The sequence below is a fragment of the Rattus norvegicus genome, chromosome 17 (genome assembly GCF_021556685.1).
Source record: "Rattus norvegicus strain SHRSP/BbbUtx chromosome 17, alternate assembly SHRSP_T2T, whole genome shotgun sequence".
Taxonomy (NCBI): domain Eukaryota; kingdom Metazoa; phylum Chordata; class Mammalia; order Rodentia; family Muridae; genus Rattus; species Rattus norvegicus.
In genome coordinates this window covers 88,164,579-88,181,312 of record NC_141550.1, presented here as the reverse complement: position 1 = coordinate 88,181,312, position 16,734 = coordinate 88,164,579, and the positions used below count along the sequence as shown (strand labels likewise).

At 41.9% G+C, this 16,734-nt stretch overlaps 1 protein-coding gene across 2 annotated transcripts in view; it reads right to left on the bottom strand.

Moving 5' to 3' along the window:
- The window catches only part of Spag6 (sperm associated antigen 6), a 52,371-nt gene that overhangs the window by 28,335 nt on the left and 7,302 nt on the right, over positions 1-16,734 (bottom strand). For both annotated transcript variants that reach the window (XM_087590278.1, NM_001106125.1), the window contains 2 exon segments: positions 9,016-9,182; positions 5,925-6,108 (listed from right to left, as the gene is read on the bottom strand). In XM_087590278.1, coding sequence (XP_087446404.1) covers positions 5,925-6,108; positions 9,016-9,182 — 351 coding nt within the window.

Below are 16,734 nucleotides of genomic sequence, written 5' to 3'. Positions count from 1 at the left end.
CTGAGGCTTGTTAAGTAGCTGTGTGCAGAGAAGCAGCAAGAAGAAGAAAATAGATATTCTGACAGCAAAGGTCAAACTTGCCCCAAGGAACTCCATGGCCCTGACTAGCAGAAAGTAGTGTAATGATAATGTCGCCCACCCCCTTCAGACCCCTGAGTTTATTCAGGGATCTCTCTCTCCTTTGCTCTCTCCTCCTTTTCTCTCCTATCCAGTATTAAGGGGTTGAAAGAGTAGAAGAAAAAGGGGTGAAAGGGGTGGAAAAAAAAGATCCCACACAGTAGCAAAGGACGGGCTCCGTGCGCAGTCAGCATTGTGCTGACTAAGGGACCTCCCTTAGACGTGCTTTTTAACGCAGCAGTGTAGATCCACACGCTCCTGGGCAGTGTCAGCCCCATGTCTGCATGGCCTTCGTGCCGCTTGTACCCATTATTTCCCACCTCAGGCCTGGGATCTTAGTCAATTTTTTTTCCATCCATTAAGAAAAATACGGTGATATGAGAATAAAAAGTTCTGTAAAGCAGAGGAAACACTCACCAGAGCAAACAGACACCAGCCATGCCTTATGCAAGGAGCCGGTATCCGGAACTTACAAAGGATTACGGAAACCAACCACCAAGCAAACAGAACTGCCAATCGACAAACGGATGGATGAACTAATGCTTTTTAAAGAAACGAAATGGTCAATAACTATTATTAAAAGTATCCCCAGTTCTCAGAGAAATACAAGTTAAAAGTACTTTGACATTCCAGTCAGAAAGGCTATTGTCAGGAAATCTGATAACCAATAGCAAAGATGATATTGAGAGAAAGAAACTCAGTTACTATTGGTCGTGGTGCAAATTAATTCAGTCGCTGAAGAAATCGGTTTGAAGGTTTCTCAAAAAATTAAAGAGAACTACCATATGGCACAGCGATTTCATTCCCGGGCCCGCGCCCATGAGCACATACCCTACCATATTTACACCCCACATTCATGGCCACTTTATTGTCTACGACAAGGGTTAGTGCTTAGCTCTAGAGAAAGATGAATTTTAAAAAATTGCAGGAAAATGGACTTTTATAATATTAAGTGAGGTCAGATGATCTCAGAAATAAAAAAAAAACTGCGCTCTCTCATATACGGGACCTAGGTATGTATGTAGACAACTGTCCATGTGGTGCCGTATAACACGTAGAAAGGGAGAAAGAAAGGCTGAACATGAGATGAGGGAGGGCCTTTGTGCGCCCTGGACAGGAGTTACGAAAGCGGATACAAGGGAATCACTTTCTAATTCTGGTCCATCCCAGACTTGTGTGTTTGGAGTAGTAGACAAGTGCAGAAGACGCATTCAGTATTCAGAGTGTGAAATCAGATGTGAAGTTCCACGGCCTCCATTCCAAATGCCCGTTCTAACCACAAAAGCCCAAGGTTGTGTAGACTTAAGCCTGGGTACTTCTGACAGATGCTGTTTTTCTTTATCTGAAAGATAATGATTAAAATAATGTTTATCATTGAAATATTCTTAAAGATAAGGAAGCGTACACTGCAGGCCCCCTGGGTTTTGCACGACTTCCATGATGAGGCTGTCACTAAGCTGATCACAGGTCATACAGCCCCTGTTACTGGCTGGGTGACTGGGGACGCCAAGGTTAAATAATTACACTTTGTTGTTTCACACTCCAAGTTCTTTTTGTAGTAAAAAAAAAAAATCAGATCTTATTTACTGAGTTCTTAGTAACAGTGACAACAGCAAAATCACAAGGATTTAAGAATGACAGGAAGATCACAACTATCCTATGTGCACACTGATGACCGGCAAAAATCACTGCCCTATGGAACGCAGTTCTGAGTAGAATAATATCTTGACACATATGGCCGCTACTCCCCACAAACATACAAAAAAAAAGACATTCATGTTTCCCTTTCCCGAGCCCCCTGGCTTATTGGAAAGGAATTTTGGAAATTAGTGTCAAGATCAAATAGGTACAAAAATATTACGATATAAAGTATGATGATCCTGTAAGATTCATTTGCCTCTGTGTGTACCACAAGCACTCCAAAATTAAATATGTATAATGAATATTAAAGTGAATAATATATCATATAATAAGATAAAACCAGAAATGTGTACAGTAACCAGTGGAGACAGCCTTCTACAGGGCTTTTCTTGTGTTGTTGAGATGGGAGATTCACTGGACTCCCTGGGCTGCTCTCTGACTCCCAGAATGCTCTCCCCTCCCCTCCCTGGGACAGAGGAAGTGGCCTCTAGGGTGGATGCATTGCTGGACTCTGGCCCCCTGCTGTCCATCTAACCTTACTCAATAGCTCGATGTCACTAACACTTGTCTCCAATATTGACCGTCAAAGCCTGCTCATTTAAAAGTTAATTACTTTGAAAACTGGTAAGTAGGTTTTAGGTAGCTTCATCATAAATAAATCTGTGAGTTTTACTGATCATAGTTTCCTACCTTCCTCATGCCACTGGCAGCAAATGTTCCTGTGGTGTCCACAGAGGCCAGGCCTGAGTGGCTCCATCTCACATAAATCAAAGCTAAAGAGGGAAAGTGGGCACACGTGTGGAAACCAGCGCTGGCAAGTAGAGGCAGGGTGCCTGACACCACGGGGAGCTTGAATGGAAGGATGGTATCCTGGACACTCCCCTTCCTCATGCAGAGGAGGGGCTGAGAAGAGTCCCATCGGAAGCTGCAGGTGACCAGAGGTGCCCTCTGGCCATGCCATCACACCCTCCTCGGCTGGTCTGGCCCATAAGTTGTAGAAGTTGCATAAGTTGTAGAAGATCTGATCTAATGTACACCTTTTCGTGAGACTAAGTTTAACCCAGGCTTCCTACATAAAGACAACCTTGAACTAATGCTCTCAACACTTAAAACTCATTTGTGAGCCTAGCTGTAGAGAGGTTTCCCCTCAAAACAGCAAGCCATTTCTTGCCTTGGCCTCAGTCTGCACTTTTAATTAGGCCACCTGTGGTCCTGAGGCTGCAACCAGGGATGCTGGGGGCTGGGCTCCTGACCCATGTCTCCATGTCTGCTTGCCCCATTGGCCAGTGGCTACCACCCTACCGTCCGTCCTTCCTAATGCTTCATGCCTCTGGTCAGGAACTTTTGTCTCCGAAAGTGAGATGAGGTCCTTGTTAGCTAACCTGTTTGGAACCCACCTGTTAGCAGAGTGGGAAAGGCTAGCAAGAGGAAAGGAAGAAGGGACCATTCTGGAAAAAATAAAAAATCAGCCGACCTCTGACCTCCAACCTTATCCTCCTCTTGATCTCATCTGGCATTTCTCTTGAGGTCTGAAACATTTTAAAACTATGACTTAGCATGAATATCAAGAAGAGAACAGTGAATGGATGTTTCCAAGTGATTTCAGTATGTTCCACTTTTAGGAAAGCATTGAGAGACAGAGCAGTTATTTGAGGGTGATATTCCATTGTCTTTGATTTGACTGCGACTGGTGACTTCTGGTACTGGGTTCCCTTCTAAGAAATCAGTGGTGATCTCTTTGGGAGCTTCTGGACCCTCGGTCTCTAACTACGGAGAAATTAGATTACAGTGGGAATGCTACATGGGATCCAAGTCACTGAAAGAGAGTAGAGTGCGATCCCTCAGTAGGTAACATCTACTACGGTAACATCTCCCAGACCGGGCAATCACGGAAGATGGGCAGGACATCTCTGACACCTTCCCACCAGTGTGTCTGTGTGGCCATTCTGCAGAGTTCTGTGAACTACTCAGAGAGACTCGGCAGAGCCTGGAACAGGTCTCCCGACTCATCAGAACCTACTTAACCCAGTTGTGACGTTTTTTCAGCTTCTGATTGGAAACACATTATATGACAGGTTAACAACTTACAAACTCCAGATACAATGGGGTGAAAATCAATAGGAACCTTTCTAAACAGAAGGGTTTTCTTTCTCAGCTCAGTTCCCTGCTGTTCTATTTCTATCCTGTCCCCATTAAGAAGCAAAATAACCGAGAGAGTCTCTGCTTGCTTCTGTGGGTTTCCTCCAACATCATCAGGAAGTGGTCAGCCCAGCTGTGTGGTGTAAGCAGCGAACATGGACTGGGGAGTACACAGATTTAGACACAGATTCTCATACCCCAGGCCTCCTCGCTAACTCACGCTTCTCTCAAGTAAAGAAAGAAGCAGCTTTTAAAGGCAGCTACAGTCAAAAGGAGACAATGTATCAGAACTGCCAGGCGCTGAGCTGGCCTCAACCTAGAGACGCCCCACACAGAAGCAGCTTTTGTTCGCTGTACACACTGGAAACTCTAGAAGGGAAGAGACATCTCTAAATCTACTGGCTTAGTAATGCAACATGCATTTCATAGTCTACATCCATAGGAAGGCTCATTTTATAGTACTGTAACTGAAATATACAACTTTCTCTGTCTTAGTATTTTTTATCTTTTTATATTAAATATATTTTTTACTTATTCACTTTATATCCCTATCACTGCTCCCAGTTTTAGTATTTTACCACATTAACCTGTAGGGACCCTAACTACTTTTTACTTTGTGGTGTGAGATTTTACTAAGAAGATTGCTATAATTTAGCCACTCGAGTTCTATCAAATATGTGAGGCATTTTGATACTATCGATAATGTTACAATAACATTTCCACAAACACGATTTTTTCCTTCTGTGATATTCTTTCCTCAGGACCAGTCTCTGTAAGCAGGCATTCGGAGTAAGCTCTCCTGGGGAAGGTGTTTGGAGTAAGCTCTCCCGGGACTGCCACTAATTTTGACAAACTGCTCTCCATTATTTCATGCAATTTGAACTTCCTCCCCCAACATAATAAATGTCATTTCATTTTGTACTGTCTTTAAAATGGAGCCTACTGTGCAGTGCAGGCCTCAGTAGCTGGGCTTACAGGCACTAAAGTCATCGGTGTTGTGGCGTTCTTTCTTTCTGATAGCTAATACTACAGACATCTTGTACTCACCAGATTCATGTCAAGCACTGATACGAGCTCTCTGCTTGTAGTTTCACCAACCATATTAAAAGCCTCAGGACTGACCGTCAGCTCCCCTCTGTTCAGATGAGGACCTTAAAGTCCAGCAGTGCTGAACTGTGGCTGAAGTCAGACAGCAGCTGAGCCCAGTGCCTGTCCTGGAATCCGGACCCTAACACATGGCGGTACAGTCCTGCTCAGGATGCAGGATGCTGAGTCCTAGCAAAGTTGGTCATTTTCTTAGACCGTTCATCATTTATTCTTCAGCCGCCTCTTTAGAGAGATGGAGCAGGTCCATCCTCACGTACCATTTCCCAACCACGAGTCTACACTGCCTCCTCCCAGGAGAGCCCGATCCTGTCTTGTGGACCACGCCAGGATTTTAGATTTTAGAAGAGTGTTGCCCTTAGCTTCTTCCTCCTCCCTGGTAACACAGGGGAATAAACCACTTTCTATAACTTTATATCATCTTACCGCATCATTCACCCATTTGATTTGGCCCCTCAATTGGTTTGAAATGTCCCGTGAATGACAGTGAGCTCAGAGGATGACAAACCAGCAACAGCCTTCTGACGAGTTACCCAGAGTTTATTTATCCGGTTGGTCGGCTGAACTTAACTGACTTTGGTTTGGTTTGGCGACAGTGTCTGACTGTTGAACCAGGCTGGTTGAACTCACTTTAAGCTTTCTGCCTCTGCTTCTTGAATACTGGACTTCCAAGCATGAACCATTACTACTGGCTGCCAGCCTCGCTCTACTGGACCATCTGTCTCCTTCAAATCCGCTGCAGTTAGGACTCAAGTGTACAAGTGTCCTGTAAATGCGTGATCCAGAATAGTGTGGCTATCCTACAAGACTGCTCTCTCCTGATGTCCAGCAACACCTTTAAACCCCCATCAGTGATTTACTAGACAAAACTGTTTTAACCCAGTAAAGCTAAACTTGAGTCTACCTTCGTCGCACCCCAGTACCTGCATTATGTCTTGCAATATATGCAAGTGCCCAGGCTGCAGCTTCCTTGACTCCTGGGTCAAAATCTTCCAAGCATATCACCAGTGAGTCCAGGGCCCCACAGTCAACTGTAGCCTGCGCCAGCTGAGGAGAATGTTTGCCAACCGCTCGCAGCACAAACGCAGCCGCTTTCTTGTAGACGCACTACAGGGATAAGAGAGAAAACCCAGAATCTAAAATAGCCCGAAAGCACCACAAAAATGCATTCTGTAAAGCGCACAGCCTCTGGGTGGGGACAGAGGAAACCAGCTGGGAACATGCTGGTCCTCTGATCTCCCCCGTTGCTTCTGTTCAGTAACTAACCTGGAAACAAGGTAGATTTTAAATGGCGCTAAAAACGTTTGACTTTGAGGCATGTATTTGGAAATTGTATAAAATCAAATATAAACATGTGCATTCATACAATATTGGATTCTCTTCATCTGCTTGATACTGAAAGGCACTGTTTGACTCAGGGGAACTCTGGGACGTTAGCATATTAAGTGTCTCTGTCCACTGACCACCTCTTTTCCTTTCTTTCTCTCCTCAGCCTCTCAGCATGGCAGACTTTTCTGACCTCAGTGAACCACACAGAATAGCATCTATGCTCTGAGATATACCCAGAAATCACACTGAAGTAAAACATTCACAACGTTTCTAAAACTTCTCCTGGTCAAAAATAAAAGGATATGTTATTTTTCTATTGTAGAAAAAAGGCTTTTGAAAAGATAAAAACAAATTAGTCATTGTCTGACTTGTGGATGCTGTTCCATACATATAGTATATTATAGTATGTCTAATATATAAATTTCATTTGGTTAAAGAATAAAAAAATGTAAGTGAAACACAGGAATAATAAGTTTCTCTCTTCATGTGGCTAAACAAATATACCGGATATGTTTAGCTACAACGCAGTTATTATGACTATTATGATATAGAGATGATCTCATAATTTTCTGTTGGTTTCATTGCTTGCTTGTTTGCGGTCTCACTGTGTATACTGGGCTGGCCTGAGCGTATCACATAGCCATGCTGGTCGTGAACTCACAGAGATCTGCCTGCCCCTATGTCCTGAGTGCTGACATTAAAGGCATACACCACCACACTCAGCTGATCTCACGGTCCTTATTAATAAAACCCAATTAATCTCCCACTTTATATTGTCAGTTTTGAGTGTTTTTAGTATTAATTACTGTCTTAGTTACTTTTTTATTGCTGTTGGGAAAACTATGGAGACTTTCCACGTGGGATGCAAAAGCCTAGAGCCTGCTCTCCAAGGAAAGACCGAATGATCCAGAAGGGGACAGAGCAGTAACACACACAGAGAAATGAAATGTCTATAGTTTATTGAAAAGGCATTAAAAATAAATTAATCAAACGAAATGGATTTCTGCACAGTTAAGCCGTTTTCAGTCTGGTGGAAGAAGCGCATCATAAAGTCCCCACGCTAATCGTGATACGTTCCCAGTGTTGTGCAGGCGTCACTGCTAGCTAGCGCTAGAGCATTTTAACCACCATAAACTCCTTAAAATAAGCACTCACTCTCTCTCTCTCCCTTCTTGCACAAGCCTTTGGCACCCTGAGTCTGCTTTCATCTACACAGATTTGTATGTTCTCTATATTTATATAAATTACACCGTCCATTACTTATGTTGATTTAAGAGTCATCCATGTGGCATTTATCAGTGCTCAGGTCCTTTCTATGACAGTAACGGTCCGTGGTGTGGGGTGGAAGATGTTTTCTAACTCGTCGATCTGCTGATAGACTTGGTTTGATCTCTCATCCCACGCCGTGAGTCACGCTGCTCTGAACGTTTGCATATGACTTTTGTGAGTGATGCTAGAATTGCTCGTTCGTATCTTGAACATGGAGCCTCCAGCAGGCCTGCTGGATTGCTTCTCATGACCATCATGCCGGTCTCCACCCCTCTGGCCGTCGCTGAGGGTTCCTGCTTCTTCACAGCATCACCCCCCTTTCCCCTAAGGATGTTTATTATGGCACCACTCCATGCCTGTGACTCGCACCTCCTGCTGATGCCGCCAAGTTCCTCTTGTGTTTCTCACCATTTGGAGATGTTCTTTTAGGGAAGTATCTATTCAAGTTCTTTGCCCAGTCTTCAGTTTTTATTTATCTTTTTATTATAGAAGTAGGAATCTAGTCTTAAGGGAGTAAAAAGCAGGTACATACCTGCATTAGGACAAGCTAAGAGGGGGTTAGGTAGTCTAAAACCCTACTTACCCCAAATAGCTTATTAGAAACACACAAGAACACCAAAGGAGTGTGTGTGTGTGTGTGTGTGTGTGTGTGTGTGTGTGTGTGTGTGTGTGTAGACCAGAGGCCAACTTTGGGGGACATCCTCAGGAAAGCCTTCTGCTCCCTTGAGACATTGTCTCTCTTTGGCCTAGATCATCAGTTATGCTAGGGTAGCTGGCCAGTGAACCCCAGGGGTTCCTTATGTTTCTACCTTGCAGCCCAGTGCTGAGATTAGAAGCATGTACCTCTCTGTTGGCCATTTTTACACGGACACAGGTGTTTATGGGGTAAGCACTTTAAGGACCGTCTCTCTAACACCCCCTCCCCAGAGTGCTTTAAAAAGAGCCGGAGTGCTTGGTTACTTAGATGTATGCTTTCTGAGTGCTTAGTACTTAAATGTATGCTTTCTGAGTGCTTGGTTACTTAGATGTATGCTTTCTCAGCCTTTCAGTTTAACGCAGGCTCTCCCTCAAGGATGTCTCTTACTCTGTCACCTGCATGTGAGAACTGCAGAAAGCAGCTATGTTCTTATCAGGGTGTTGTCCTCTTCCCTGAGGTAGGCCTGGAACCTTGAAGGGTAAAGAAACACTGTGTGTGTCTAATCCCCCGAACATTTACACAGTCCTCCTAAATTAACAGTAACAGAAAAATGCCCTTAAGCCCCAAAGCAAAATTCCCTAAAGATATTCTCATGCACATATAGGGATCTAAGGTTATCCTAGCCTTCTAGGGTTCTAATGCCTTCCAGTTTACAACTCTGCCAAAGCTATCTATTTGTAAAATCTAAACAGAAGAAAAAGGTTTTGAGAAAGTCTTACATTCTGCTCTGCCAGTGAGTAGACAAGCTGTGGAAGAATGTCACCCTTCACAACTGCTTCTGCTAAGTCATCGTTATAGTTGGCCAGCCTCCCCAGAGCCAAGGCAGCAGTCTGTTGAATGGTTGGCACCACATCCAGAAGAAGAGGTCTCAGCAAAGACATTATACCTGAGTTAAAGGATGAGAAACAGAACTCAGCCAAATTTTACTTTAAAAAGCAAAGCATGCACCCCACAGGAAGAACAACAATATCAACCAACCAGACCCCTAGAGCTCCCAGGGACTAACCCACCAACCAAGGAGTACACATGGAGGAGCCCATGGCTCTAGCTGCATATGTAGCAGAGGATGGCCTTGTTGGGCTTCAATGGGAGGAGAGGTCCTGTGAAGTTTCGATGTCACAGTGTAGGGGAATGCCAGGACAGGGAGGCAGGAGGGAGTCCGTGGGGGGGTGTGGGGGGGAGCACCCTTGTGGAAGAAGGGGGTGGGAAGTTGGAATGGGGGGGCGGGGGTTTCTGGAAGGGAAACCAGGAAAGAGGGATACCATTTGAAATGTAAAGAAGGAAAATATCCAATAAAAAAAAAAGAAAAGTTGGGGCTGGAGAGATGGCTCAGCGGTTAAGAGCACTGACTGCTCTTCCAGAGGTCCTGAGTTCAAATCCCAGCAACCACATGGTGGGTCACAACCATCTATAATGGGATCTCGTGTGTCTGAAGAAAGCTACAGTGTACTCGTATACATAAAATAAATAAATCTTAAAAAAGAAAAAAGAAAAAGAAAAGCAAAACATGTGATTCAGAGCTATGCAGTTAGAAACTGGAGGTTTAAAAACAAACAAAAAATTTTAGCAAAAAAAATAAAACAATTGAGAGTTAGACATAGTGGTACATGCCTGTGATGCCTTATTTTCAGGGGGCTGAGTCAGAGGAATCATGAGTTCAAATCTCTCGATCTACCTCTTTTCTTTTCTTTTTCTTACACACACACACACACACACACACACACACACACACACACACACAGTATCCACTGAAAACTAACAGGATACTATTTAAAGACATCTGATGGTCAAGACACAAAATAATGCAAGCTGCCAAAATTACTAATGCATGCAGAGGGGAAATACAGCTTCGAAGCTGGATGAGGACTCAGACCTTACTCGGGAGGTAAACACCTATGACGTCATCAGGAGGGATGCAGAGAAAGTTTAGAGTATCTGGGGCAAAGCCCAGCTCTCATCCCTGCCACCTTTGCCAGTCCTGTCTCGCAACGGCCATTCCAGATTCTTTGTTTTATCTGGTCTTTTCTACATTTTCTTGTAGAAAAATTTTCAGGCTCTATCTCAAACTTGAAGGAGCTAGGAGAGTCACCGTGTGCCAGCCAGTGCTCACGCACACAGGAGGCACAAGTAGATCTGTGGTGAGAATTTTGTTTTCTTTAAAAATAAAACAGAAATGTAATGTTTTTGTTTTAATTCCAGGTGAGGGATATGAGCCCTCTTCAGATTGTCTACAGCAACTGACTCTGATTTGTCCAGTGCTATAGCAGAGACATGATTTTGACAGCAGATAGGTTCTGTGATTGTGTGACATTTTAAATTCTGGGGACTTTTCAGAGGTTATGTAAATGCCAGCGGGCAGGTGGGCTGTTGATTGGATGCTGTTGGTTGCAGTTTGTTAAGTAATTGTGCAAGAGGAGGAGGAGGAGGAGGAGGAGGAGTAATTAGATATCCTGTTTCGAATATCAAATTTGCTCCAAGAAACTCAATGCCCCTAATCAGCAGGAATTAGTCTAATGATAGATAATGTCTCCCCCTTCCCCCTTTACCCGTTTCTCTCCTATCTAGTGTTAGGAGGTGGAAAGGGTAGAAGAAAGGAGGTGGGTAAAAGTAGGAGAAAGAAAAACCTTCAATGTAGCAATAGCCTGCCACATGGAGCTTTAAGCAAGTCCTTGTTCTAGGAAACAATGTATCACTAGCTCTCCCGTGATATTTGTGCCAGGGTTGAATACACAATGGCCATATGGCCACCATCACGCTTGCAGTAAGTCATTTATATGGACTGGGAGCTTCATGCAAAAGCATTGCTCTACAGGCTTTGTTCCATAGGAACTCACTGAACTCTCATGGCAAACCTAAGAACTAGGCCCCGTCTTTATGCCTCTTTCACCAATGAAAGAATTAAAGCCAAGAAGGACTACATAAATTGCTCACAATCCAGAACTGATGGAATGAGATTAGAATTCAGACATTAACTGTTGATAATTAGTGGACAAATGTGTGCTGAGAACTGAGGAGGCCAGGGAAGGCAACCCAGTAATAAATGCCTTGTGGTTACCTCACAGGATGTTTAACTCCTTGTGCCAGCCTTATCTTCCGTGTGCTGCTTCTGCTTCCCAGTTACCACTCAAGTGTAACATTACACAAAACAATGACAGCATTCAAACAGGAACAAAGTACCCCTTGACTTCACAACTGTTGTTTAACATACATATTTATTAAACTTGATATTCCTTAAAAACATATCCTGGTACAGACGAATGACTCAGCAGGTAAAAGCACTCGCCACCAACTGCCTGCCTAAGTTTCATCCCCAGGACCCACATGGAGAGAACAAAGTACTGCAAGTTATCCTCTGACCTCTACATACATACATACATATATATATATATATATATATATATATATATATATATATATATATATATATATATATATTCTGGTGATAGACAAAAATCAAATATTACCAAATATCCTTATGTCACTCTATATTTAGAAACATTTGAAAGAGAAAAAAATAGCATTCACAATAACACGCAATTCGACCAGAAATAGCATAAGCTAGAAACAACTGTTTGTCAAGATGTATTTAATTATACAGCCTGTGAGTCTCCCTAGTTTCAAGTTTCATTTGGTTATTATTTCTATGTTTAAATTGGCCAGATTGGACCAGGATCCATGAGGCTATTGCCTGTACGGGAGATGCTGCCAGCTCACATGTGGTTCAGGGTCTGTGTTAACCAAGCCCTGATGTTCACAAGTGCTTTTCACTAGACTTTCTAAGAGAGAGGACTTCAGAAGTCTCCCAGCAAAATGTTTAGAGTACAGAATAAAGAAAGTAATTATCAAATTCGAACACAGGTTATTTCTAGAAAGTTTCTAGATATTAAAAAGTACTTATTTCTTTTTAACACCTCCTTACTTTTGTCCTTGTGCTGTTATAAAATACAAACAACAAACTTACCTTTCCATCCTTTTCAACTGTATTTGGGTGTTGTCTGCTTACAGTGGTGGTGAACCATCCCCAGATAAGAACTACCTGTCTTCAACGGCAGCTAGACCACACAGGGCCAGTACCTCTACACCCAAGCAATACTGTCCTAGTGGTGCATAGTGCAGCAGTGGCCCGTGGCTGATGTGCATTCCCCGTTGAACATCTTCTCATGTGCCTATTGGTCTACATCTTTACTAGAGAAATATATTTGAGGGTTTAGCCCATTTGGGTTGACTTGTTTTCAAGTATTGATTGACATATTTATAATAAATGTGACAGTTTTATTAAAAGAGGTCAAAACATACATGGTAAAGTATACATTGAATGCATTTCTGAGACCACAACCATAAGCTTTTTAAGAACTACAGTGTGATTTTGTTAGTCTTCTTTTTAGATGATTCTGGTTTTTTTTCTTTTCTTCTTGATATATTTATGCAAGGCAGCAACTTGTTATTTTGAAATATGTAGTTAAGTCAATAGTGGGTTATTCATATTGGATTACATTTAAAATTAAGCCACAGGAACTCGGAACTGTTAAGGCTGTAAAACAGCTGTGAATAGTGGCGTACATTTTATATCTCAGCAGTAGGGAGGCAGGGGCAGGAGAATCTCTGTGAGTTTAAAGCCAGCCTGCTTTGTACATCAACTTCCAGTCCAGCCAGGGCAACAGAGTAAGACCCTGTCTTTAAAACAAGTAAAATAAAATAAAATAATCTTAAAGTGAATTATTATGTTATAATTTTAATTTAATTATAAGTATTTATTAGTAATGACTTATTAGTTACAATTAACTGACTACAAGCCTCCCGATCTGGGAAATTTCACTTTTTATTTCACCAATCCACCTAGTCAGGGGAATTTTTTTCCTTTTATGTTTTCTCCATTTTTCAAATACATCTGACTCATAAACTATTAAGACAGGATGGGAGAGAGAGCTCCAAGTTAAGAATATTTGCTGTTCTTCCAGGAGACTTGAGTTCAATTCCCCATAATACCAGGCAGCTTACACTTACAACTTCACTAGCTCACTTCCAGGGGACGTGGCTTCTTCAGGCACCCATACACACACACACACACACACACACACACACACACACACACACACACACACACACACCATACACACACTTTTACACTGGCAAGGAGATTTCATTACTCCAACGATAAGTTTGGACTTCAGTAGTGAACACTCCCTGTGCTGCCTTCCTTTATGTCAACTAGATACAAGCTAGAGTCATCTGAAAGGAGGGAACCTTAACTAAAAAAAAAAAAATTAAAATTAAAATAAATAAATAAATGCCTCTACAAGATCTGGCCATAAGACATTTTCTTAATTAGTGATTGACAGGGAAGGGCCCAGCCTGTTGTGGGTAGGGCCATCTCTGAGCTGGTGGTCTGGGTTCTGTAAGAAAGCAGGCTGGGTAGGCCACGGCGATCAAGCCATAAGCAGCACCCCACCATAGCCTCTACCTCAGCTCCTGCATCCAGGTTCCTGCTCTGTGTGAGTTCCTGTCAGCTTCCTTCAGTAATGGACTGTGAATCCAAATCAGTGTGGCCACACAAACTGTTTCCTTTCCAACTTGCATTTGGTCATGGTGTTTCACTGCAGCAATAGGAACCCTAACTAAGATGCATGCCTACTGTGCCTGTAACCCTAGGTTTAGTCCACAGAACCATCCAATGGATAGATAAGACAAGACAGGAGATCCTGGATAGGTAGATTGGTTCTAAAAACATACAACATGTAAGAACACGGAATTCAACAGAGGTAATACCTAACCCCTGTACAACACCTCTCATACCCAAATCTTGATTTAGGTCTTTCAAACAAATAGTAATATATAGATATATAACAGTTATACACACATATATATAATTACATATTATATATTACATATGTATGATATATACTACATATTATACATGTTATATGTGTTAAGAAATATTACATACATAAACTATGTACATTAGCATATAAGCCAGGAAGGGCAGGAACTGTCCCTTTTAATGCTTACGTGATCAGCACATATGTTCAGGGTCCGCCTGCCATCTGTGCGAGCCATAAATGTTCACTGGTGGCAAACGAACCACCCGTGCAAATTAACTTTGTTTCAAATGGACTTCAGTTAAAAACAAAATAAAGATATTTTGTGACAGTTATTTTCACTTATTCACACGATGTTAAGTACAGTAACAATGCAGTTATAAATAAATCCACAAAACTTTAAGGAACTCACATGGGCCACTTAAACCATTCCCTCCCTTAAAATCACACCATACACACACGGTTCCATGTGATCTGAAAGGCATGTTGAAAATCTCGATTCTCATCTTATCTTCTACTGATGGTATTGATTTTTTTCGCAATATATAACGATTGTAAAACTGCAGATAATTAAGATATCTAGGGAGAAGTCAGAATGTTAAGTAATAATGGCTGTACAAAAAGACTAGCTCCTGCTTCCGGTTTCAGGGGTAATATCTGCAGAAAAATAAATTTGTGAGGCATTTCATTAGAAAACTGTCTCAGGCTTACAGTATACGTAGTTCATTGGTGGAATACATGGCTAGCATACATGAGGTTGAGTTCAATGTCCAGCAAAACACGTGTGCGCAGACACACACCCACATAGCTAATCCCTTAGTGCATACACTCATTCTAAAATATTTAGGCAGTTTACGCTATGGCATGCACATTAGAGAAAGCTTACTTTAAAAGATGTGTATAAATGGTACCCTACATGCTTAGCATTTTAGAAGCCCTGGGTTCAATCCACAGTACATGCAAAAATAATACTTTTAAAATGATAACATTCAACGGCTATGTATCAGATGAGGGAACTGATAACTGTGTCACAAACATACATAAGATGATTATTGCAAATGATGACTGAGCACAAGTTTCCTGGCACCAAAAGAGGGAGAACATTTTACAAATAAAAAGGAACAGTTTTCTACCAGAAATATCATATTTAGTATTTAACTTGACATATAGTAAATAATTAACAAGTAACTGTGGAATAAATAAGTCTATTTTTTGACAACTTCTTTTGGCAAGAGGCCAATGTCTCTATTGACGGACATCTACTTCATTTAATATTCGACTTCAGGTTTTTTTAAATACATGTTACAAGCTTGTGTGGTGGTGCAGACCTGCAATCCCAGCACTCAGGATGTTGAGACAGGAGGATCATGAGTTCCAGAGCAGCCTGGATGACTTTAGCAAGACACATGCTGTTAAACTAAGTCTATAACACGAAGCCTATAAACACAATTCCTACGGAAAAACAATGTAGTCTACCACATACTTTGACAGCCACAAAGCTTAGAATGTTTAGAAAAGTAGGCAGAGATGATTCTCTCTAGATGTGCACACGTGCACAAATATCCCTTACTGTCATCTGAAAGAACCTGAAGAAGCCATGAATTTAACATGGAGGGCTGGAGATGGCTCAGCAGTATGGCTCACAGCCGGCTATCCAACCAACCACAACTCCATTTCTAGGAGATTCTCTTTTGACCTCCATAGGCACCAGACCTACACATGGTTCACCTACATACATGCAAGCAAAAATACTCATATGTACAAAATAAAATAAATCTTTAAAAACTAATATCAAATGACCATTATGTCACGAGGCATAAGGCAAATGGCAGAGCTAACATTCCTCTTTGGAAACTAGCACAGGATAGCCCACTGACTCTTAGACAAGGCCAACTTCTTCCCAGACATAGCCATGCATCCTCCTAGGACTAACACAACCCTTCTGCAGAAATCCCAGTTCTGCTCCACTAAAATGAACTTATACAAAGTACGATCTAAGCCAAAAACAAAGAAATGAAGTGATCATTGTGGACTTAAAACACCAACCAACAAATAGCAAATACCACCTCTGGTTCCCCCTAGTTCTCCCAGTCAGTAAAGAAATCATTGATCAGTTGACTCTCAAGGGCTTGAAACAGTCCCCTGTGCCTTGATTCTGCAGATACTCTGTCCAATTCTTTGAACTACTATCTTGGTTCTCAGTTCCTATGGGATCCTGGATTTTTTTTCTGTATATTTTTAAAGAGTTTCTGATTTGATAAGACTGATTTTTTTAGGACAGAGAAGCCTGAAGCTCCCTACGAGGCCAGTTTCACTTTACTATCAGTCCCCACCTTCAGGGGTTTATCTGTGAAGGCTTTCCTAGAGGCTGACTTCCTTCACTATTATTTGATAACCACCAGTAGTACCTAAAGGCAGAGAACTTCTTTAAACAGCTAACGTCAAAAAAAATCTAATAGCCTTCATTTTAAAAATTCCTCTCACATACACAGGCCATGTATCAAAGTCAAGAGTAAAATGTGCCTTACTGTCAAAGGGAAACACTTGCCTAATTAAAGCTTGGTTGTAAAATGAATTCAAAACACACTCCAAAGCATGTTTAAATCCATGGCGATTTTTTTA